Here is a 23,867-nt window from a genome sequence, read left to right as displayed (position 1 = left end):
GATGGCTTCCTCCGATGGCTTCCTGCGGTCTTCCTCTCTATCGGAGGAAGACCGATGGCTTCCTCCGAATGGCTTCCTGCGGTCTTCCTCTCTATCGGAGGAAGACTGATGGCTTCCTCCGATGGCTTCCTGCGGTCTTCCTCTCTATCGGAGGAAGACTGATGGCTTCCTCCGATGGCTTCCTGCGGTCTTCCTCTCTATCGGAGGAAGACTGATGGCTTCCTCCGATGGCTTCCTGCGGTCTTCCTCTCTATCGGAGGAAGACTGATGGCTTCCTCCGATGGCTTCCTGCGGTCTTCCTCTCTATCGGAGGAAGAGCGCAGGCTGGGGTTTCTCCATTCATGCCAACGTAGTGTTCTACTACTCCCCGGCCAGGTAGTGTCCAGCACGGTTTTATTACAGCATGGTGTACATGGGGTTATGTAAGTACAGCCTGTGTTCAGTACACAGATAGGCGTTTGAGACTGGTGGTGCTGGCGGTAAAGCTAAGCGGTGTAACCATGGTAACCGGGCGTTTCTGTTCCTTCCAGGTCTATAACTTAAACAGAGACAGCCAGAGTGAAGGCAGTAAGTGACTCATTGGTATTCATTACCTTTACTCTACCATCTGTCCAGATCAATGCTCACTGATAATTGATGGGATTCATTTTCTTCTTTACCTCTGTTTCTCCTTCTCTTTTTTTCTCTTCCCTCCCTCCCTCCCTCCCTCCCTCCCTCCCTCCCTCCCTCCCTTCCTCTCTCTCCATGTCACAGTGGTCCAGCTGGATGTGGTTGGCTTCAACGTTGTGAAGAAGTTCATTTATGCTGTGGAGACGAGAGGTATTGAACTAAGGCTTGGCTGCTTACAGCCCACACAGTCGTACGCTCTAATCCTACTGTACTGTCAATCTGATGTCACTGGGCAGTGTGACTCTTATAGGTCCTATAAGATCTTTATATACAGTGCTTTCGGAAAGTATTCAGACCCCTTGACTTTTTCCACATTTTGTTACGTTACAGCCTCATTCTAAAATTGATACAAATATTTTTTCCCCTCATCAATCTACACACAATATCCCATTCTGACAAAGATAAAACAGTTTTTTAGAAATGTTAGTTAATCTATTCAAAATAAAAAACTGAAATATCACATTTACATAAGTATTCAGACCCTTTGCTCAGTACTTTATTGAAGAACCTTTTGCACCGATTACAGCCTTGAGTCTTCTTGGCTATGATTCTCCTGCTCTGTCAGGTTGGATGGGGAGCGTTGCTGCACAGCTATTTTCAGGTCTCTCCAGAGATGATCGATCGGGTTGAAGTCCGGGCTCTGGCTGGGCCACTCAAGGACATTCAGAGACTTGTCCTGAAGCCACCCCTGTGTTGTCTTGGCTGTGTGCTTAGGGTCACTGTCCTGTTGGAAGATGAACCTTCACACCAGTCTGAGGTCCTGAGCTCTCTGAGCAGGTTTTCATCAAGGATCTCTCTGTACTTTGCTCTGTTCATCCTGACTAGTCTCCCAGTCCCTGCCGCTGAAAAACATCCCAACAGCATGATGCTGCCACCACCATGCTTCACCGTAGGGATGGTGCCAGGTTTCCTCCAGACGTGACACTTGGCATTCAGGCCAAAGAGTTCAATCTTGGTTTCATCAGACCAGAGAATCTTGTTTCTCATGGTCTGAGAGTCCTTTAGGTGTCTTTTGGCAAACTCCAAGTGGGCTGTCATGTGCCTTTTACTGAGGAGTGGCTTCTGTCTGGACACTCTACCATAAATGTCTGATTGGTGGAGTGCTGCAGAGATGGTTGTCCTTCTGGAAGGTTCTCCCATCTCCACAGAGGAACTCTAGAGCTCTGTCAGAGTGACCATCAGGTTCTTGGTCACCTGCCTGACCAAGGCCCTTCTCCCCCAATTGCTCAGTTTAGCCGGGCGGCCAGCTCTACTAAGAGTCTTGGTGGTTCCAAACTTCTTCCATTTAAGAATGATGGAGGCCGCTGTGTTCTTGGGGACCTTCAATGCTTCAACACAATCATGTCTCTGGCCTCTACAGACAATTGTCCTTCTGGGGTATTGTGTACAGATTTTCTGTATCTCTGTTCTGTTCCCTCCCACAGGCATCGATGAGCAGGGTCTGTACAGGATTGTTGGGGTGAACTCCAGAGTACAGAAACTACTGGGTCTTGCCATGGGTAAGTCAGAGTTAACTTGGAGTAGAGAGAGAAAGAGAGAGAGAGAGAGGGAGAGAGTATGAGAGAAAGAGAGCGAGAGAGAGAGACAGAGAGAGAGCGATAGACAGAGAGAGAACAAAGAGAGAGAGAAAGAGAGAGAAAGAGAGAGAGAGAAAGACAGAGAGAGAGCGATAGACAGAGAGAGAGCAAGAGACAGAGAGAGAGTGCGAGAGAAAGAGAGAGGGAGAGAGAGCAAGAGAGAGAGCGAGAGAGACAGAGAGAGACAGCGATAGACAGAGAGATAGCAAGAGACAGAGAGAGAGCAAGAGAGACAGAGAGGGAGAGAGAGCAAGAGAGAGTGAGAGAGACAGAGAGACAGAGAATGACAGAGAGAGATTGATAGACAGAGAGAGAGGAAGAGAGTGCGAGAGAGAGAGAGAGAGAGGGACAGTGTCTGACAGACCAATAAACCTGCACATGTCCTCTACTGTATGCTTATTGTTATTGTTGAATGTATGGTTATTTGACCTTTGGTTATTGTTGTTACTGTTGTCCTGTTGACAATTTGGATTCTCATTTTTCTTTTCATATTGTAAATATCCAAAATAAGCTTTGGCAATATGTACATTGTTACGTCATGCCAATAAAGCAAATTGAATTTAATTTAATTGAATTGAAAGAGAGAGCGAGAGAGAGACAGAGAGAAAGACAGAGAGAGAGAGAGAGCGATAGACGGAGAGAGAGAGAAAGAGACCAGATTGAACAAATCCAAACAGGTATATATTTGGGGAGAGATTGAAGTGAATGTATTTCATATTTATGCAGTAGTTTTGTTTACACAACCTCCACTCACACACACACCTGTCTTATTCTGATTGCTGAAACTTCTGCCTGTAAGGGGAGGCTATACTGTAGCAGAAAACCAACCTGCGGGTTTATGTGACTAGCTATGGGGAATAGCTAGATAATTTATGAAACTACAAAAATAATGCAAAAGGAGTTAATTTACTGTAGATATACCAGCTCTGAGACTGACAGACAGAGACATGGAGGAGATACTGTAGCTCTGAGACTGACAGACAGAGACATGGAGGAGGAGATACTGTAGCTCTGAGACTGACAGACAGAGACATAGAGGAGGAGATACTGTAGCTTTGAGACTGACAGACAGAGACATGGAGGAGGAGATACTGTAGCTCTGAGACTGAGAGACAGAGACATGGAGGAGATACTGCAGCTCTGAGACTGACAGACAGAGACATGGAGGAGGAGATACTGTAGCTCTGAGACTGACAGACAGAGACATGGAGGAGGAGATACTGTAGCTCTGAGACTGACAGACAGAGACATGGAGGAGGAGATACTGTAGCTCTGAGACTGACAGACAGAGACATGGAGGAGATACTGTAGCTCTGAGACTGACAGACAGAGACATGGAGGAGGAGATACTGTAGCTCTGAGACTGATAGACAGAGACATGGAGGAGATACTGTAGCTCTGAGACTGACAGACAGAGACATGGAGGAGATACTTTAGCTCTGAGACTGACAGACAGAGACATGGAGGAGATACTGTAGCTCTGAGACTGACAGACAGAGACATGGAGGAGGAGATACTGTAGCTCTGAGACTGACAGACAGAGACATAGAGGAGGAGATACTGTAGCTCTGAGACTGATAGCCAGAGACATGGAGGAGATACTGTAGCTCTGAGACTGACAGACAGAGACATGGAGGAGATACTTTAGCTCTGAGACTGACAGACAGAGACATGGAGGAGATACTGTAGCTCTGAGACTGATAGACAGAGACATGGAGGAGATACTGTAGCTCTGAGACTGACTGACAGAGACATGGAGGAGGATATACTGTAGCTCTGAGACTGACAGACAGAGACATGGAGGAGATACTGTAGCTCTGAGACTGACATACAGAGACAAAGAGGAGGAGATACTGTAGCTCTGAGACTGACAGACAGAGACATGGAGGAGGAGATACTGTAGCTCTGAGACTGATAGACAGAGACATGGAGGAGATACTGTAGCTCTGAGACTGACAGACAGAGACATTGAGGAGATACTGTAGCTCTGAGACAGAGACAGAGACATGGAGGAGATACTGTAGCTCTGAGACTGACAGACAGAGACATGGAGGAGACACTGTAGCTCTGAGACTGACAGACAGAGACATGGAGGAGATACTGTAGCTCTGAGACTGACAGACAGAGACATGGAGGAGATACTGTAGCTCTGAGACTGACAGACAGAGACATGGAGGAGATACTGTAGCTCTCAGACTGACAGACAGAGACATGGAGGAGATACTGTAGCTCTGAGACTGACAGACAGAGACTTAGAGGAGGAGATACTGTAGCTCTGAGACTGATAGACAGAGACATGGAGGAGATACTGTAGCTCTGAGACTGACAGACAGAGACATGGAGGAGGAGATACTGTAGCTCTGAAACTGACAGACAGAGACATAGAGGAGAAGATACTGTAGCTCTGAGACTGACAGACAGAGACATGGAGGAGGAGATGCTGTAGCACTGAGACTGATAGACAGAGACATGGAGGAGATACTGTAGCTCTGAGACTGACAGACAGAGACATGGAGTAGGAGATACTGTAGCTCTGAGACTGACAGACAGAGACATGGAGGAGATACTGTAGCTCTGAGACTGACAGACAGAGACATGGAGGAGGAGATACTGTAGCTCTGAGACTGACAGACAGAGACATGGAGGAGGAGATACTGTAGCTCTGAGACTGACAGACAGAGACATGGAGGAGATACTGTAGCTCTGAGACTGACAGACAGAGACATGGAGGAGATACTGTAGCACTTAGACTGATAGACAGAGACATGGAGGAGATACTGTAGCTCTGAGACTGACAGACAGAAACATGGAGGAGGAGATACTGTAGCTCTGAGACTGACAGACAGAGAAATGGAGGAGGAGATACTGTAGCTCTGAGACTGACAGACAGAGACATGGAGGAGATACTGTAGCTCTGAGACTGACAGACAGAGACATGGAGGAGGATATACTGTAGCTCTGAGACTGACAGACAGAGACATGGAGGAGATACTGTAGCTCTGAGACTGACAGACAGAGACATGGAGGAGATACTTTAGCTCTGAGACTGGCAGACAGAGACATGGAGGAGATACTTTAGCTCTGAGACTGACAGACAGAGACATGGAGGAGACACTGTAGCTCTAAGACTGACAGACAGAGACATGGAGGAGGAGATGCTGTAGCTCTGAGACTGACAGACAGAGACATGGAGGAGATACTGTAGCTCTGAGACTGACAGACAGAGACATGGAGGAGATACTGTAGCTCTGAGACTGACAGACAGAGACATGGAGGAGATACTGTAGCTCTCAGACTGACAGACAGAGACATGGAGGAGGAGATGCTGTAGCTCTGAGACTGACAGACAGAGACATGGAGGAGATACTGTAGCTCTGAGACTGACAGACAGAAACATGGAGGAGATACTGTAGCTCTGAGACTGACAGACAGAGACATGGAGGAGGAGATACTGTAGCTCTGAGACTGACAGACAGAGACATAGAGGAGGAGACACTGTAGCTCTGAGACTGACAGACAGAGACATGGAGGAGATACTGTAGCTCTCAGACTGACAGACAAAGACATGGAGGAGGAGATACTGTAGCTCTGAGACTGACAGACAGAGACATGGAGGAGATACTGTAGCTCTGAGACTGACAGACAGAGACATGGAGGAGATACTGTAGCTCTGAGACTGACAGACAGAGACATGGAGGAGGAGATACTGTAGCTCTGAGACTGACAGACAGAGACATGGAGGAGATACTGTAGCTCTGAGACTGACAGACAGAGACATAGAGGAGGAGATACTGTAGCTCTGAGACTGACAGACAGAGACATGGAGGAGATACTGTAGCTCTGAGACTGATAGACAGACACATGGAGGAGGAGATACTGTAGCTCTGAGACTGACAGACAGAGACATGGAGGAGATACTGTAGCTCTGAGACTGACAGACAGAGACATAGAGGAGGAGATACTGTAGCTCTGAGACTGACAGACAGAGACATGGAGGAGATACTGTACCTCTGAGACTGACAGACAGAGACATGGAGGAGACACTGTAGCTCTGAGACTGACAGACAGAGACATAGAGGAGATACTGTAGCTCTGAGACTGACAGACAGAGACATAGTGGAGGATATACTGTAGCTCTGAGACTGACAGACAGAGACATGAAGGAGATACTGTAGCTCTGAGACTGACAGACAGAGACATTGAGGAGATACTTTAGCTCTGAGACTGACAGACAGAGACATGGAGGAGATACTGTAGCTCTGAGACTGACAGACAGAGACATGGAGGAGATACTGTAGCTCTGAGACTGATAGACAGAGACATGGAGGAGATACTGTAGCTCTGAGACTGACAGACAGAGACATGGAGGAGGAGATACTGTAGCTCTGAGACTGACAGACAGAGACATGGAGGAGGAGATACTGTAGCTCTGAGACTGACAGACAGAGACATGGAGGAGATACTGTAGCTCTGAGACTGACAGACAGAGACATAGAGGAGGAGATACTGTAGCTCTGAGACTGACAGACAGAGACATGGAGGAGATACTGTAGCTCTGAGACTGACAGACAGAGACATGGAGGAGGAGATACTGTAGCTCTGAGACTGACAGACAGAGACATGGAGGAGGAGATACTGTAGCTCTGAGACTGACAGACAGAGACATGGAGAAGATACTGTAGCTCTGAGACTGACAGACAGAGACATGGAGGAGGAGATACTGTAGCTCTGAGACTGACAGACAGAGACATGGAGGAGATACTGTAGCTCTGAGACTGACAGACAGAGACATGGAGGAGGAGATACTGTAGCTCTGAGACTGACAGACAGAGACATGGAGGAGATACTGTAGCTCTGAGACTGACATACAGAGACATAGAGGAGGAGATACTGTAGCTCTGAGACTGACAGACAGAGACATAGAGGAGGAGACACTGTAGCTCTGAGACTGACAGACAGAGACATGGAGGAGATACTGTAGCTCTGAGACTGACAGACAGAGACATAGAGGAGATACTGTAGCTCTGAGACTGACAGACAGAGACATGGAGGAGATACTGTAGCTCTGAGACTGACATACAGAGACAAAGAGGAGGAGATACTGTAGTTCTGAGACTGACAGACAGAGACATAGAGGAGATACTGTAGCTCTGAGACTGACAGACAGAGACATGGACGAGGAGATACTGTAACTCTGAGACTGACAGACAGAGACATGGAGGAGGAGATACTGTAGCTCTGAGACTGATAGACAGAGACATGGAGGAGATACTGTAGCTCTGAGACTGACAGACAGAGACATTGAGGAGATACTGTAGCTCTGAGACAGAGACAGAGACATGGAGGAGATACTGTAGCTCTGAGACTGACAGACAGAGACATGCAGGAGATACTGTAGCTCTGAGACTGACAGACAGAGACATGGAGGAGATACTGTAGCTCTGAGACTGACAGACAGAGACATGGAGGAGGAGATACTGTAGCTCTGAGACTGACAGACAGAGACATGGAGGAGATACTGTAGCTCTGAGACTGATAGACAGAGACATGGAGGAGATACTGTAGCTCTGAGCCTGACAGACAGAAACATGGAGGAGATACTGTAGCTCTGAGACTGATAGACAGAGACATGGAGGAGGAGATACTGTAGCTCTGAGACTGACAGACAGAGACATGGAGGAGATACTGTAGCTCTGAGACTGACAGACAGAGACATAGAGGAGGAGATACTGTAGCTCTGAGACTGACAGACAGAGACATGGAGGAGATACTGTAGCTCTGAGACTGACAGACAGACACATGGAGGAGGAGATACTGTAGCTCTGAGACTGACAGACAGAGACATGGAGGAGATACTGTAGCTCTGAGACTGACAGACAGAGACATGGAGGAGGAGATACTGTAGCTCTGAGACTGACAGACAGAGACATGGAGGAGGAGATACTGTAGCTCTGAGACTGACAGACAGAGACATGGAGGAGGAGATACTGTAGCTCTGAGACTGATAGACAGAGACATGGATGAGATACTGTAGCTCTGAGACTGACAGACAGAGACATTGAGGAGATACTGTAGCTCTGAGACAGAGACAGAGACATGGAGGAGATACTGTAGCTCTGAGACTGACAGACAGAGACATGGAGGAGATACTGTAGCTCTGAGACTGACAGACAGAGACATAGAGGAGGATATACTGTAGCTCTGAGACTGACAGACAGAGACATGAAGGAGATACTGTAGCTCTGAGACTGACAGACAGTGACATGGAGGAGATACTGTAGCTCTGAGACTGACAGACAGAGACATGGAGGAGATACTGTAGCTCTGAGACTGACAGACAGAGACATGAAGGAGATACTGTAGCTCTGAGACTGTCAGACAGTGACATGGAGGAGGAGATGCTGTAGCTCTGAGACTGACAGACAGAGACATGGAGGAGGATATACTGTAGCTCTGAGACTGACAGACAGAGACATGGAGGAGGAGATACTGTAGCTCTGAGACTGACAGACAGAGACATGGAGGAGGAGATACTGTAGCTCTGAGACTGACAGACAGAGACATGGAGGAGATACTGTAGCTCTGAGACTGACAGACAGAGACATGGAGGAGATACTGTAGCTCTGAGACTGACAGACAGAGACATGGAGGAGATACTGTAGCTCTGAGACTGACATACAGAGACATAGAGGAGGAGATACTGTAGCTCTGAGACTGACAGACAGAGACATAGAGGAGGAGACACTGTAGCTCTGAGACTGACAGACAGAGACATGGAGGAGATACTGTAGCTCTGAGACTGACAGACAGAGACATAGAGGAGATACTGTAGCTCTGAGACTGACAGACAGAGACATGGAGGAGATACTGTAGCTCTGAGACTGACATACAGAGACAAAGAGGAGGAGATACTGTAGTTCTGAGACTGACAGACAGAGACATGGAGGAGATAATGTAGCTCTGAGACTGACAGACAGAGACATGGACGAGGAGATACTGTAGCTCTGAGACTGACAGACAGAGACATGGAGGAGGAGATACTGTAGCTCTGAGACTGATAGACAGAGACATGGAGGAGATACTGTAGCTCTGAGACTGACAGACAGAGACATTGAGGAGATACTGTAGCTCTGAGACAGAGACAGAGACATGGAGGAGATACTGTAGCTCTGAGACTGACAGACAGAGACATGCAGGAGATACTGTAGCTCTGAGACTGACAGACAGAGACATGGAGGAGATACTGTAGCTCTGAGACTGACAGACAGAGACATGGAGGAGGAGATACTGTAGCTCTGAGACTGACAGACAGAGACATGGAGGAGATACTGTAGCTCTGAGACTGATAGACAGAGACATGGAGGAGATACTGTAGCTCTGAGCCTGACAGACAGAAACATGGAGGAGATACTGTAGCTCTGAGACTGATAGACAGAGACATGGAGGAGGAGATACTGTAGCTCTGAGACTGACAGACAGAGACATGGAGGAGGAGATACTGTAGCTCTGAGACTGATAGACAGAGACATGGAGGAGATACTGTAGCTCTGAGACTGACAGACAGAGACATTGAGGAGATACTGTAGCTCTGAGACTGACAGACAGAGACATAGAGGAGGATATACTGTAGCTCTGAGACTGACAGACAGAGACATGAAGGAGATACTGTAGCTCTGAGACTGACAGACAGTGACATGGAGGAGATACTGTAGCTCTGAGACTGACAGACAGAGACATGGAGGAGATACTGTAGCTCTGAGACTGACAGACAGAGACATAGAGGAGGAGATACTGTAGCTTTGAGACTGACAGACAGAGACATGGAGCAGATACTGTAGCTCTGAGACTGACAGACAGAGACATGGAGGAGGAGATACTGTAGCTCTGAGACTGACAGACAGAGACATGGAGGAGGAGATACTGTAGCTCTGAGACTGATAGACAGAGACATGGAGGAGATACTGTAGCTGTGAGACTGACAGACAGAGACATGGAGCAGATACTGTAGCTCTGAGACTGACAGACAGAGACATGGAGGAGGAGATACTGTAGCTCTGAGACTGATAGACAGAGACATGGAGGAGATACTGTAGCTGTGAGACTGACAGACAGAGACATGGAGGAGATACTTTAGCTCTGAGACTGACAGACAGAGACATGGAGGAGATACTGTAGCTCTGAGACTGACAGACAGACAAGGAGGAGATACTGTAGCTCTGAGACTGACAGACAGAGACTTAGAGGAGGAGATACTGTAGCTCTGAGACTGACAGACAGAGACATAGAGGAGGAGATACTGTAGCTCTGAGACTGACAGACAGAGACATGGAAGAGATACTGTAGCTCTGAGACTGACAGACAGAGACATGGAGGAGATACTGTAGCTCTGAGACTGACAGACAGAGACATGGAGGAGGAGATACTGTAGCTCTGAGACTGATAGACAGAGACATGGAGGAGATACTGTAGCTCTGAGACTGACAGACAGAGACATGGAGGAGATACTGTAGCTCTGAGACTGATAGACAGAGACATGGAGGAGATACTGTAGCTCTGAGACTGACAGACAGAGACATGGAGGAGATACTGTAGCTCTCAGACTGACAGACAGAGACATGGAGGAGATACTGTAGCTCTGAGACTGACAGACAGAGACATGGAGGAGATACTGTAGCTCTGAGACTGACAGACAGAGACATGGAGGAGATACTGTAGCTCTGAGACTGACAGACAGAGACATAGAGGAGATACTCTAGCTCTGAGACTGACAGACAGAGACATGGAGGAGGAGATACTGTAGCTCTGAGACTGTCAGACAGTGACATGGAGGAGGAGATACTGTAGCTCTGAGACTGATAGACAGAGACATGGAGGAGGAGATACTGTAGCTCTGAGACTGTCAGACAGTGACATGGAGGAGGAGATACTGTAGCTCTGAGACTGACAGACAGAGACATGGAGGAGATACTGTAGCTCTGAGACTGACATACAGAGACATAGAGGAGGAGATACTGTAGCTCTGAGACTGACAGACAGAGACATGGAGGAGGAGATACTGTAGCTCTGAGTAATGATGACATCTATCCTCTCCGTGTGACAGATCCTAAAACCTGTGCTGACGTGGAGCTGGACAGTACAGAATGGGAGATCAAGACCATCACCAGTGCAATCAAGTTCTACCTCAGGTACGGAACTGTGAAGTACTACCTCAGGTACGGTACTGTGAAGTACTACCTCAGTTACGGAACTGTGAAGTACTACCTCAGGTAGGGTACTGTGAAGCACTACCTCAGGTACGGTACTGTGAAGTACTACCTCAGGTACGGTACTGTGAAGTACTACCTCAGGTACGGAACTGTGAAGTACTACCTCAGGTACGGTACTGTGAAGCACTACCTCAGGTACGGTACTGTGAAGTACTACCTCAGGTACGGTACTGTGAAGTACTACCTCAGGTACGGTACTGTGAAGTACTACCTCAGGTACGGAACTGTGAATCCATTCCCAGGTCCAGTCTTGGAGATGACTGAACACAGTAAAGATACAGCCCTCTGTGGGTACTGCAGTGTGGTCAGTATAATAATGCTGCAGAGAGAGAGAGCATGTGGTTGTGTAGTATGGTCACGGCCTGCTGAGTGGAGCTAGAGGCAGAGGAGTGACGTAACTAGAGGCAGAGGAGTGACGTAACTAGAGGCAGAGGAGTGACGTAACTAGAGGCAGAGGAGTGACGTAACTAGAGGCAGAGGAGTGACGTAACTAGAGGCAGAGGAGTGACGTAACTAGAGGCAGAGGAGTGACGTAACTAGAGGCAGAGCAGTGACGTAACTAGAGGCAGAGGAGTGACGTAACTAGAGGCAGAGCAGTGACGTAACTAGAGGCAGAGGAGTGACGTATCTAGAGGCAGAGGAGTGACGTAACTAGAGGCAGAGGAGTGACGTAACTAGAGGCAGAGCAGTGACGTAACTAGAGGCAGAGGAGTGACGTAACTAGAGGCAGAGGAGTGACGTAACTAGAGGCAGAGGAGTGACGTAACTAGAGGCAGAGGAGTGACGTACTAGAGGCAGAGGAGTGACGTAACTAGAGGCAGAGGAGTGACGTAACTAGAGGCAGAGCAGTGACGTAACTAGAGGCAGAGGAGTGACGTAACTAGAGGCAGAGCAGTGACGTAACTAGAGGCAGAGGAGTGACGTATCTAGAGGCAGAGGAGTGACGTAACTAGAGGCAGAGCAGTGACGTAACTAGAGGCAGAGGAGTGACGTAACTAGAGGCAGAGCAGTGACGTAACTAGAGGCAGAGCAGTGACGTAACTAGAGGCAGAGGAGTGACGTAACTAGAGGCAGAGGAGTGACGTAACTAGAGGCAGAGGAGTGACGTAACTAGAGGCAGACCAGTGACGTATCTAGAGGCAGACCAGTGACTAGCTGTGCTCACTCACCTGAATGACCTGGGGCCTGTACATCCAGCCCAGTCAGGCCCCCCATTCACACAACCAGCCAGGGCCCATTGATATCTATGGGAGTAATTCATCTGCCCCCCACTGTGCCTCCAGCCTAAACACCACAGGGCTCGCTACAGAGCCATAGGTCTCACCCAGGCTGGGTCTCAGAGCCAGCAAGAGGAGAGAGGAATGGGAGAGAGCCGGGGGAGTGGAGACGGCCAAGAACAAAAGGGTAGAGGGGAGACAAGTGGAAAGGGGAGATGGGAAATGGAGAGAGGGAAAAGGAAAGGATAAAGGGCCATGGGGAGAGGAACGTAGAGAGGGTGATGGGGGAGGGTGGAGGAGACGGCTATTAACAGGGAGATCCACGTAGAAACAGCCCACGCTTTTGTCTCTCTAAAGGAGAGGACAATCAGCTTGATGGGTGGAGGGCCACAACTCTCTCTCTCTCTCTCTCTCTCTGTCTCTCTCTCTCTCTGTCTCTCTCTCTCTCTCTCTCTCTCTCTGTCTCTCTCTCTCTCTGTCTCTCTGTCTCTCTCTGTCTCTCTCTCTGTCTCTCTGTCTCTCTCTGTCTCTCTGTCTCTCTCTCTCTCTCTCTCTCTCTCTCTCTCTCTCTGTCTATCTCTGTTTCTCTCTCTCTCTCTCAGTATGAGATTGCGTTTGGAGTGTCTGCAAGTTTAAAAAAAATCGTATCGCTGTATGGCAGGAAGTGATAAACTCTCGTCTGTTGAAAACACACAGCCTGTTGTCCAATTGGCTCCCTATTCCCCTTATAGTGCACTTGCACTCTAGTCCCGTATTATAGTTCACTATATCAGGAATAGGGAGCCATTTGGAACGAACCCACCGAGATGGAGTGAGTAAGAAGAATGATCTGTAAATGAATATTTAATGTGGATGTGGATGGCTTTCTTTCCCTTAAGGGTGGGGATTATGACAGTAAATGGCTTGATAATCCATCAGTCGATTGTTGCATCTGAGCATTGTGCATATAGAACGGTGGCTGTACAGCCTGTAAATGCAGGCTGGGGTCTGGGCGTGTGTTGGGGCACATGCATGACCTGGTGGAGAGTGCCGTGTGTGTGTGTGTGTGTGTGTGTGTGTGTGTGTGTGTGTGTGTGTGTGTGTGTGTGTGTGTGTGTGTGTGTGTGTGTGTGTGTGTGTGTTGACACTGGAAGTGGATTGCGGTGGTGAGGTGACAGAGAGGGTTTGATGTAGTGTGTCCACCGGTGCACTCTCTATCGACTTGCCTTGCGGTGACTGATGGGGCCTTCCATCAGCTGCCTGCTCTGCTCCTTGGGACCTGGCTGACTGGCTGGGACCTGGCTGACTGGCTGGAACCTGGCTGACTGGCTGGCTGGGACCAAACTGACTGGCTGGTACCTGGCTGACTGGCTGGAACCTGGCTGACTGGCTGGGACCTGGCTGGCTGGCTGGCTGGCTGGGACCAAACTGACTAGCTGGGACTAGGCTGACTGGGACCTGGCTGGCTGGCTGGGACCTGGCTGGCTGGCTGGCTGGCTGGGACTTGGCTGGCTGGGACTTGGCTGGCTGGTACCTGGCTGGCTGGGACCACGCTGGCTGGGACCTGGCTGGCTGGGACCAAGCTGGCTGGCTGGCTGGCTGGGATTTGGCTGGCTGGGACTTGGCTGGCTGGGACCTGGCTGACTGGCTGGCTGGCTGGCTGGGACCAAGCTGGCTGGCTGGTACCTGGCTGGCTGGCTGGGACCTGGCTGGCTGGTACCTGGCTTGCTGGCTGGGACCTGGCTGGCTGGCTGGGACCAAACTGACTGGCTGGGACCTGGCTGACTGGTACCTGGCTGGCTGGCTGGGACCAAACTGACTGGCTGGGACCTGGCTGGCTAGCTGGGACTTGGCTGACTGGGACTTTGGTGACTGTTTGGGACCTGGCAGACTGGGACCTGGCTGGCTGGCTGGGACTTGGCTGGCTGGCTGGGACTCGGCTGACTGTTTGGGACCTGGCAGACTGGGACCTGGCTGGCTGGCTGGGACTCGGCTGACTGTTTGGGACCTGGCTGACTGGGACCTGGCTGACTGGGCCATGCTGAATCAGAGCCCAGGAGACAGTAAAAAAGCCAAGGCCAATAGCATAGTGGTAGGCATGGCTAAAAGCAGTCTCAACATTATATAGTCATTCTGAATTTCGTATGCATGCATCACTACAGACGTTGGTAAATATGAAACTGGTACAACTTCCAATTGAACAATGAGGCATTGCTACATTGTCATGTTTTCTGGTACAGAGAGTGAAATTCAGCAGTTTAGCAAGTGCAAGGTTGTGTTGTCCTGAGACAGCACAGTACACAGACCTGTAGACACACAGACCTGCTCTGAGACAGCACAGTACACAGACCTGTAGACACACAGACCTGTAGACACACAGACCTGTAGACACACAGACCTGTAGGCACACAGACCTGTAGGCACACAGACCTGTAGACACACAGACCTGCTCTGAGACAGCACAGTACACAGACCTGTAGACACACAGACCTGTAGACACACAGACCTGTAGGCACACAGACCTGTAGACACACAGACCTGTAGACACACAGACCTGTAGACACACAGACCTGTAGACACACAGACCTGCTCTGAGACAGCACAGTACACAGACCTGTAGACACACAGACCTGTAGGCACACAGACCTGTAGACACACAGACCTGTAGACACACAGACCTGTAGACACACAGACCTGCTCTGAGACAGCACAGTACACAGACCTGTAGACACACAGACCTGTAGACACACAGACCTGTAGGCACACAGACCTGTAGACACACAGACCTGTAGACACACAGACCTGTAGACACACAGACCTGTAGACACACAGACCTGTAGACACACAGACCTGTAGGCACACAGACCTGCCCTGAGACAGCACAGTACACAGGCCTGTAGATCTGGGTTCAAATAGCATTTGTCTTCTTTAAATATATATGTACTTCAAAAATCATCTACGCTTGATTGAGGTTGTCTGGCCGGCACAATGGACCCAATCTAATAGCACCATATGGTACTCCAGGAGGGGAAATGACACTCAAAGTATTTGAAAGGTAACCAACTGTATTGGAACCGAATTGGGCAGCCCTGTCCCTGGCCTGAAGACAGAAGGAGAAGGAGACAGGTAGCCTCATCTCCAGCTGTTGTACAGTGTTGACTGGTATTGTGAGAATAGGACTTCTGTGGAGTTCAGTAGTCAAGGTGCTCTGAGGCAAACCTCTCTCAAGGTAACGGAGTATAATGACGGAAAGTAGGGATAACTGCCGGCTGTATTACTATAGTATATTTGCCTCTCCAGGTAATCAATGCTTTCATAACATATAGTATGATAAGCTCTTGTGGTAAGCTATAAAAACAGCATTATAAACTGGGTGGTTCGAGCCCTGTATGCTGATTGGCTGACAGCCGTGGTATATCAGACCACGGGTATGACAAAACATGCATTTTTACTGTTCTAATTACGTTGGTAACCAGTTTATAATAGCAATAAGGCACCTCAGGGGTTTGTGATATATGGCCAAGGGCTGTGTCCAGGCACTCCGTTCTGCATTGGGCATAAGAACAGCCCTTAGCCATGGTATATTAGCCATATACCACACCCCCTCGGGCCTTATTGCTTAAGTATAGTATATAGTATGTGTGTGCAGTTCCCACATGAAAAAATACTATAGTATACTATGGTATAAATACTATAGTATTCACTGTAGTGTTTTTGCAGTATTTACTGTAGTATATTGTAGCATTTATTGTAGTATACTGTAGTATTTACTGTATTATTTACAGTAACTATAGTATAAAAACTGTTGTAAAAGTAAACGGTAGTATATACTATAGTGATGCATGTAGTGTTTTTGCTGATTGTAGTATACTGTAATATTTACTGTAGTGTTTTTATTCAGACATATACTACATTACTGTAGTATTTACTATAGACTAGTTGGTTCATTAGGAACAAAAACAGCATGCCCTAAACATGGGGCAAAACAGATGAGGTTGGCTTAGATTGTTGACAACATGTAAGCTATATTTTGTCTCCAATGTTTATTGAAAACATAAATACATTTGCACAATGACCACTTGTTGTCTCTCAAATCCATTGTTACATTTGTTGGTTTGCTAGCTAGCGAATTTGAGCCATATTAGCATTGACATGAAATCTGTCAAAACCGCTCAAATCAAGACACAGTATCAATAAGATGAAGCTAGCTGAAACGAGCCCCTTACGATTCCCCACATGGCAGTGTGTTGTCATTCATGCTAGTAGTCTGGCCATCCAGAACCACAACACCAGGCTGATTCTGCTGCATGGAAGCACGCACACATCGTTTTAGTGAATTTATAGTGTTTTTGTTTTATTGTCTTTGGCATAGAACTGGAGGCTTTCTCCTTGAGGAAACCTACTGGAGAAATACTAATAGAGCAGGTTTTTAAAAGGTTTTCCATAACCTGTCGGTAGGTAGGTCTGAACAGAGAGTTCAGAGCTTCTGCTCTTTTCTATAACCTGTAGAGAACATAATATATGGTGTATACTTAGCATGTTGGTTTCTCACTTATGGGTGCCATAAATTGGGATACGGGGGGGAGGGGAATGGACAGGGTATATGCAAAATAAATACTGTAGTATTTAATAGAGTTTAAAAAAAACTGTAGTGGTTTTGCGGACTGTGGTATTTTTGCAGACATTACTGCAGTATTTACTACAGTTTATTTTCCGGATAATACTATAGTATTTACTATTGTATTCTACAGTATACCACAACATTATACAGTAAGTACTACACATGATCGAGGGATACTACTGTACACTGTGGTGTAGTGTAGTATTCTACAGTATATTACAGTTTACTACAGAAATCTATAGTAAGTACAGTAGTATTCTATTGTGAACTGTAGTATTTCTTCATGTGGGTTGAAAGGAGATTGAACCAAGGGCAGGTATTACATTATTATTTTCACCAGTCTTCTGGTAAATGCAACACTGTTGTTGTGATAATGGCAATAGCTGGAAATCCTTATTAGGGATTCTGAGGAAACGGATGTTTTGGGTAGTAGGATGTCTAGAAACACATCTGAGTGTTCTACATGACGTTGTCACTGTTATTTAGACAGCGTCCTTACCTCACCTTACCATCTCTCTCTCTCTCTCTATCTCTTCTCTCTCTTTTTTTCTATTCTCTCTCTCATCTCTCTCCTCTCTTTCTTCTCTCTATATTTTCTCTCTCTCTTCGCTTTCTTCTCTTCTCTCTCTTCTTTCTCTTCTCTCTTCTCTCTCTCTCCCTTTCTCTCTTCTCTCTCTAGAACGTGACAATCAGGAGGCGAGGATCACAGAGATCCATAGCATCGTCCACTGGCTCCCAGAGAAGAACCGGCAGATGCTGGATTTGCTTACGAAACACTTGGCAAAGTAGGTTTGGTTTAGGCCCACTCCCCTGGGGTCTCCCATGTACTGTTTTACAAATCCTCCTGACTGTACCGCGCTGACGGCCATGACCGCAACTGACTCCCAAATGCACCCTATTCCTTATATAGTGCACTATTTAGGGAATAGGGGGTCCATTTTGGATGCATACCATGTTACAAATCTCCCACCCATGCCGAAAGCCACTACCACACCCACCCATGCCGAAAGCCACTACCACACCCACCCATGCCGAAAGCCACTACCACACCCACCCATGCCGAAAGCCACTACCACACCCACCCAGGGCCGAAAACGCCACTACCACACCCACCCATGCCGAAGCCACTACCACCACCAACCCATGCCGAAAGCCACTACCACACCCACCCATGCCGAAAGCCACTACCACACCCACCCATGCGAAAGCCACTACCACACCCACCCATGCCGAAAGCCACTACCACACCCACCCATGCCGAAAGCCACTACCACACCCACCCATGCCGAAAGCCACTACCACACCCACCCATGCCGAAAGCCACTACCACACCCACCCATGCCGAAAGCCACTACCACACCCACCCATGCCGAAAGCCACTACCACACCCACCCATGCCGAAAGCCACTACCCACACCCACCCATGCCGAAAGCCACTACCACACCCACCAGGCCGAAAGCCAACTACCACACCCACCCAGCCGAAAGCCACTACCACACCCACCCATGCCGAAAGCCACTACCACACCCACCCATGCCGAAAGCCACTACCACACCCACCCATGCCGAAAAGCCACTACCACACCCACCCAGGCCGAAAGCCACTACCCACACCCCACCCAGGCCGAAAGCCACTACCACACCCACCCAGGCCGAAAGCCACTACCACACCCACCCATGCCGAAAGCCACTACCACACCCACCCATGCCGAAAGCCACTACCACACCCACCCAGGCCGAAAGCCACTACCACACCCACCCAGGCCGAAAGCCACTACCACACCCACCCAGGCCGAAAGCCACTACCACACCCACCCATGCCGAAAGCCACTACCACACCCACCCATGCCGAAAGCCACTACCACACCCACCCATGCCGAAAGCCACTACCACACCCACCCATGCCGAAAGCCACTACCACACCCACCCATGCCGAAAGCCACTACCACACCCACCCATGCCGAAAGCCACTACCACACCCACCCATGCCGAAAGCCACTACCACACCCACCCAGGCCGAAAGCCACTACCACACCCACCCAGGCCCGTAAGAGGATTGGCTTAGTAATGAACTCAGGACTGTAGTGTTGACACCAGTAATGGCTCCTAGCTTTCCCCTGTGTTCCTCCTACACTACCACCGAAAAACAACACACGTCATTAGTTTGGTGGCCAGACTCATCCTGTTCTTCTGGGTATTGTTGTCCAATGGAGGCGGTGCAGTTTGCCATCTGTCTTTCTCAGTACTACAGTGAGGGAAAAACGTATTTGATCCCCTGCTGATTTTGTACATTTGCCCACTGACAAAGAAATGATCAGTCTATAATTTTAATGGTAGGTTTATTTGAACAGTGAGAGACAGAATAACAGCAAAATAATCCAGAAAAACGCATGTCAATAATGTTATAAATTGATTTGCATTTTAATGAGGGAAATAAGTATTTGACCCCCTCTCAATCAGAAATATTTCTGGCTCCCAGGTGTCTTTTATACAGGTAACGAGCTGAGATTAGGAGCACACTCTTAAAGGGAGTGCTCCTAATCTCAGTTTGTTACCTGTATAAAAGACACCTGTCTACAGAAGCAATCAATCAATCAGATTCCAAACTCTCCACCATGGCCAAGACCAAAGAGCTCTCCAAGGATGTCAGGGACAAGATTCTAGACCTACACAAGGCTGGAATGGGCTACAAGACCATCGCCAAGCAGCTTGGTGAGAAGGTGACAACAGTTGGTGCGATTATTCGCAAATGGAAGAAACACAAAAGAACTGTCAATCTCCCTCGGCCTGGGGCTCCATGCAAGATCTCACCTCGTGGAGTTGGAATGATCATGAGAACGGTGAGGAATCAGCCCAGAACTACACAGGAGGATCTTGTCAATGATCTCAAGGCAGCTGGGACTATAGTCACCAAGAAAACAATTGGTAACACACTACGACGTGAAGGAATGAAATCCTGCAGCAAGAAAGCACATATACATGCCCATCTGAAGTTTGCCAATGAACATCTGAATGATTCAGAGGACAACTGGGTGAAAGTGTTGTGGTCAGATGAGACCAAAATAGAGCACTTTGGCATCAACTCAACTCGCCGTGTTCGGAGGAGGAGGAATGCTGCCTATGACCCCAAGAACACCATCCCCACCGTCAAACATGGAGGTGGAAACATTATGCTTTGGGGGTGTTTTTCTGCTAAGGGGACAGGACAACTTCACCGCATCAAAGGGACGATGGACGGGACCATGTACCGTCAAATCTTGGGTGAGAACCTCCCCTCAGCCAGGGCATTGAAAATGGGTTGTGGATGGGTATTCCAGTTCAAATAAACCTACCATTCAAATTATAGACTGATCATTTCTTTGTCAGGGGGCAAACGTACAAAATCAGCAGGGGATCCAATACTTTTTTCCCTCACTGTATGTCAGAGTGACGATAGGTTACTATCAGAGGCAGACAGCAAAGGTAAAACTCTTACCCTATTTATTGTTGTCCAGCATGCTGAGAGAGGATTATGGGTAATCCTAAACCGGTCGTCATGGTTTAACTTAATGACAGTGTTTTTCAAATTTTTCGAATTTCTATGGTGACATCACCATACGGTAAACTGGTTAATAGACCAATAACAACGAGAGTACCAAACCTCTCTACCAGTTTTTCCCTCCCCACTCAGACAACTCCCAGACACTACTAGCAAAATTCTTGCTTGAGAAATAGTTTTTTACTTTAAAGCTATTTATGCCCATTTTAATGGAAATCTATTACAGTAAGGTACTTAATTGTTACACATAAATTCTATGATATTGATATAAAAACTGCTGCATTGGGCCTTTAAGTGCCAAATAAAGTAACATGGTTGACGATTTCTTCTTAAATCACCCAGAAATCCCCACGTGACAGGGGGAACGGAAGCTTGTTGTGTGCAACAGGGAGGGGCCATTGAATGCAAACTTCACTATTTTTTTTTAATTGTTCAAACATTTTCAAGCCTGTCTATCTATTGGTAACAGGGTTGACGTGTTATGCTCAACCTGCTCAGTTTTCCACCACAAAACACCAGAAAATGACAAACTGCTTTTACTCTATGATTTGACTATTAGATGTTTAATGTTAGATGTTTAAATTAGATGACTATTAAATGTTTAATGTTAAATGTTTAATGTTAGATGTTTAATGTTAGATGTTTAATGTTAGTGTCACGGGCTGGCTCGAAGAACAACAGGAGAGGTAGAGTCAGGCGCAGGAGACAGCGAGTTCGTGACCACACTTCTTTATTTGAAGCAATTGGATGTGGTCGCCAAAGTATAGGGGCGCAGCCCTTAAATATTCTGCGATGGTGTACACAAAGAAAATAAACCACTGGCAGAAGGAAAACTCAGTACACGTTCTTTTCGCACAAAAAACCCGGACAAGCAACACAATCACGTACAACCACATACATCCTACGCTAACCTAAATAACCCCCCCTTAGTAATGACTAACCCAAAACAGGTGCGTGCCTACCTAGACCTAACCAAACGAAAGTGAAACAAAAAGGGATCGATGGTCGCTAGTAGGCCGGGGACAACGACCGCCGAGCTCCGCCCGGCCGAGGAGGGGCGCCACCATCCGTCACTATCGTGACAGTTAGATGTTTAATGTTAGATGTTTAATGTTAGATGTTTAAATTAAATGACTATTAGATGTTTAATGTTAGATGTTTAATGTTAGCTGTTTAATGTTAGATGTTTAAAGTTAGATGTTTAATGTTAGATGTTTAAATTAAATGACTATTAGATGTTTAATGTTAGATGTTTAATGTTAGATGACTATTAGATGTTTAATGTTAGATGTTTAAATTACATGTTTAATGTTAGATGACTATTAGATGTTTAATGTTAGATGTTTAAATTAGATGTTTAATGTTAGATGACTATTAGATGTTTAATGTTAGATGTTTAAATTAGATGACAGTTAGATGTTTAATGTTAGATGTTTAATGTTAGATGTTTGAATTAGATGACTATTAGATGTTTAAAGTTCCACCATATTAAAACAAGATTTCAGTTCACGTAACAGGGTTGACCTTAAAATGAGGGACAGACCTAAATGAATCACTAACCGCATAAAATAAATAATGATCTTCAGAAATGACTGTCGAAGCAACAAAATAACTAAGGCTGAATTAAGTGGGTTAAAATCTTCCTAGAAGTGACACGGGGTTGACGGAGGGACATGTGAAAATGCAGAATTTTGGCACTTTAGCAAGCCTTTATTCATATTCATAAAAAATCTGATTTATTGAATTTTCCTTGTGGCCTATATTAAAGGGTGCTTCATTTAATATAACAGCCTTTTAAAATTCAATATTGGTGCACAATCTCTATTTAGAATATCAAAGGTACACAAAAGGCAGTCATTTCATGGAACGACCCAGCAGTGTTTGTCACTCAGAAAGTAGCAACACCATGCAACACTAACACTGGACAGGGCCAAAGAGAATTGTATTTTTCATTTATGGAGTTTAGCTGATATCAGCAGTGCAAAACTCCCATTTGCGATTTAATTTGATTGGGAAGAATGTGTGCCCTCAATATGAATACCAGCAAGCTGGCATTAGTGAGATGTGTCGCAATTAATCAATGAATTATACTGCATCGCAAATGGAACCCTATTCTTTTATAGCATTCTAGCAGGACACATCTTTTAAGTGCGGCAGGTAGCCTAGCGGTTAAGAACATTGGACCAATAACAGAAAGGTTGCTGGTTTGAATCCCCGAGCTGACTAGGTGAAAAATTGGGCGATGTACCCTTGAGCAAGGCATTTAACTCTAACTGCTCATGTAAGTCACTCTGGATAAGAGCGGCTGCTAAAATGTAAATGTAAAGTCTCTCACACATCTTTCCTTGCTCCCCCCACCCTTACCTCATGACCTCCCCAGTGTGGCCAGTCACCACCAGCAGAACCTGATGACTGTGGCCAACCTGGGGGTGGTGTTCGGCCCCACTCTGCTGAGGCCTCAGGAAGAGACTGTGGCCGCCATCATGGACATCAAGTTCCAGAACATCGTGGTGGAGATCCTCATCGAGAACCACGAGAGGGTGAGTCAGTCAGTGAGGGGTTTCTGAGAGAGAAGTTCTGTTCAACACAATCCAACACCTTATCTTATCTCTCTTACCTGGATGACAGGGTTAGTTTCCAAGTCCCACATTGGCCCCTGGCGGATAATGGGGCCGTTGGAGGGAGAGATAAGTGTTAACTGTAATCTGGTTAGCCAGGGTAGAGGAGTATTTATCACTGTGTCTGTGAAAACTAATGATCCACTTTTACTTGAGCAGCAATTGATTCTGAGATTCATCTGCCCCAGACTTTTGATTTAATTATCTGAATGGAATGAGAGAAATGTTGTCAGAGGAATGGAGGCTGCCAGACACAGTGTTGGGAAGCTAAGCATCCTTGTCATAATGCTGATAACATTTCTGAATAACTGAAGCATTATGAGAGTGGCATGGTATTAAGTATGTGGACATCTCCTCCCTTACTGAAGAGCTCAGTGACTTT

The 23,867-nt window shown here is 47.1% G+C and overlaps 1 protein-coding gene across 1 annotated transcript in view; it reads left to right on the top strand.

Moving 5' to 3' along the window:
- LOC115153979 (rho GTPase-activating protein 26) overlaps positions 1–23,867 on the top strand; it is a 137,935-nt gene that overhangs the window by 92,098 nt on the left and 21,970 nt on the right. Inside the window, exons 12-19 of the mRNA XM_029699714.1 lie at positions 531–567; positions 754–819; positions 2,094–2,168; positions 11,347–11,463; positions 16,092–16,120; position 17,183; positions 18,009–18,114; positions 23,248–23,407. Coding sequence (XP_029555574.1) covers positions 531–567; positions 754–819; positions 2,094–2,168; positions 11,347–11,463; positions 16,092–16,120; position 17,183; positions 18,009–18,114; positions 23,248–23,407 — 591 coding nt within the window. The remainder of the gene's footprint in view (positions 1–530; positions 568–753; positions 820–2,093; positions 2,169–11,346; positions 11,464–16,091; positions 16,121–17,182; positions 17,184–18,008; positions 18,115–23,247; positions 23,408–23,867) is intronic.

Source organism: Salmo trutta, chromosome 19 (genome assembly GCF_901001165.1).
Source record: "Salmo trutta chromosome 19, fSalTru1.1, whole genome shotgun sequence".
Lineage (NCBI taxonomy): Eukaryota > Metazoa > Chordata > Actinopteri > Salmoniformes > Salmonidae > Salmo > Salmo trutta.
This window is presented reverse-complemented; position numbering and strand designations above follow the sequence as displayed.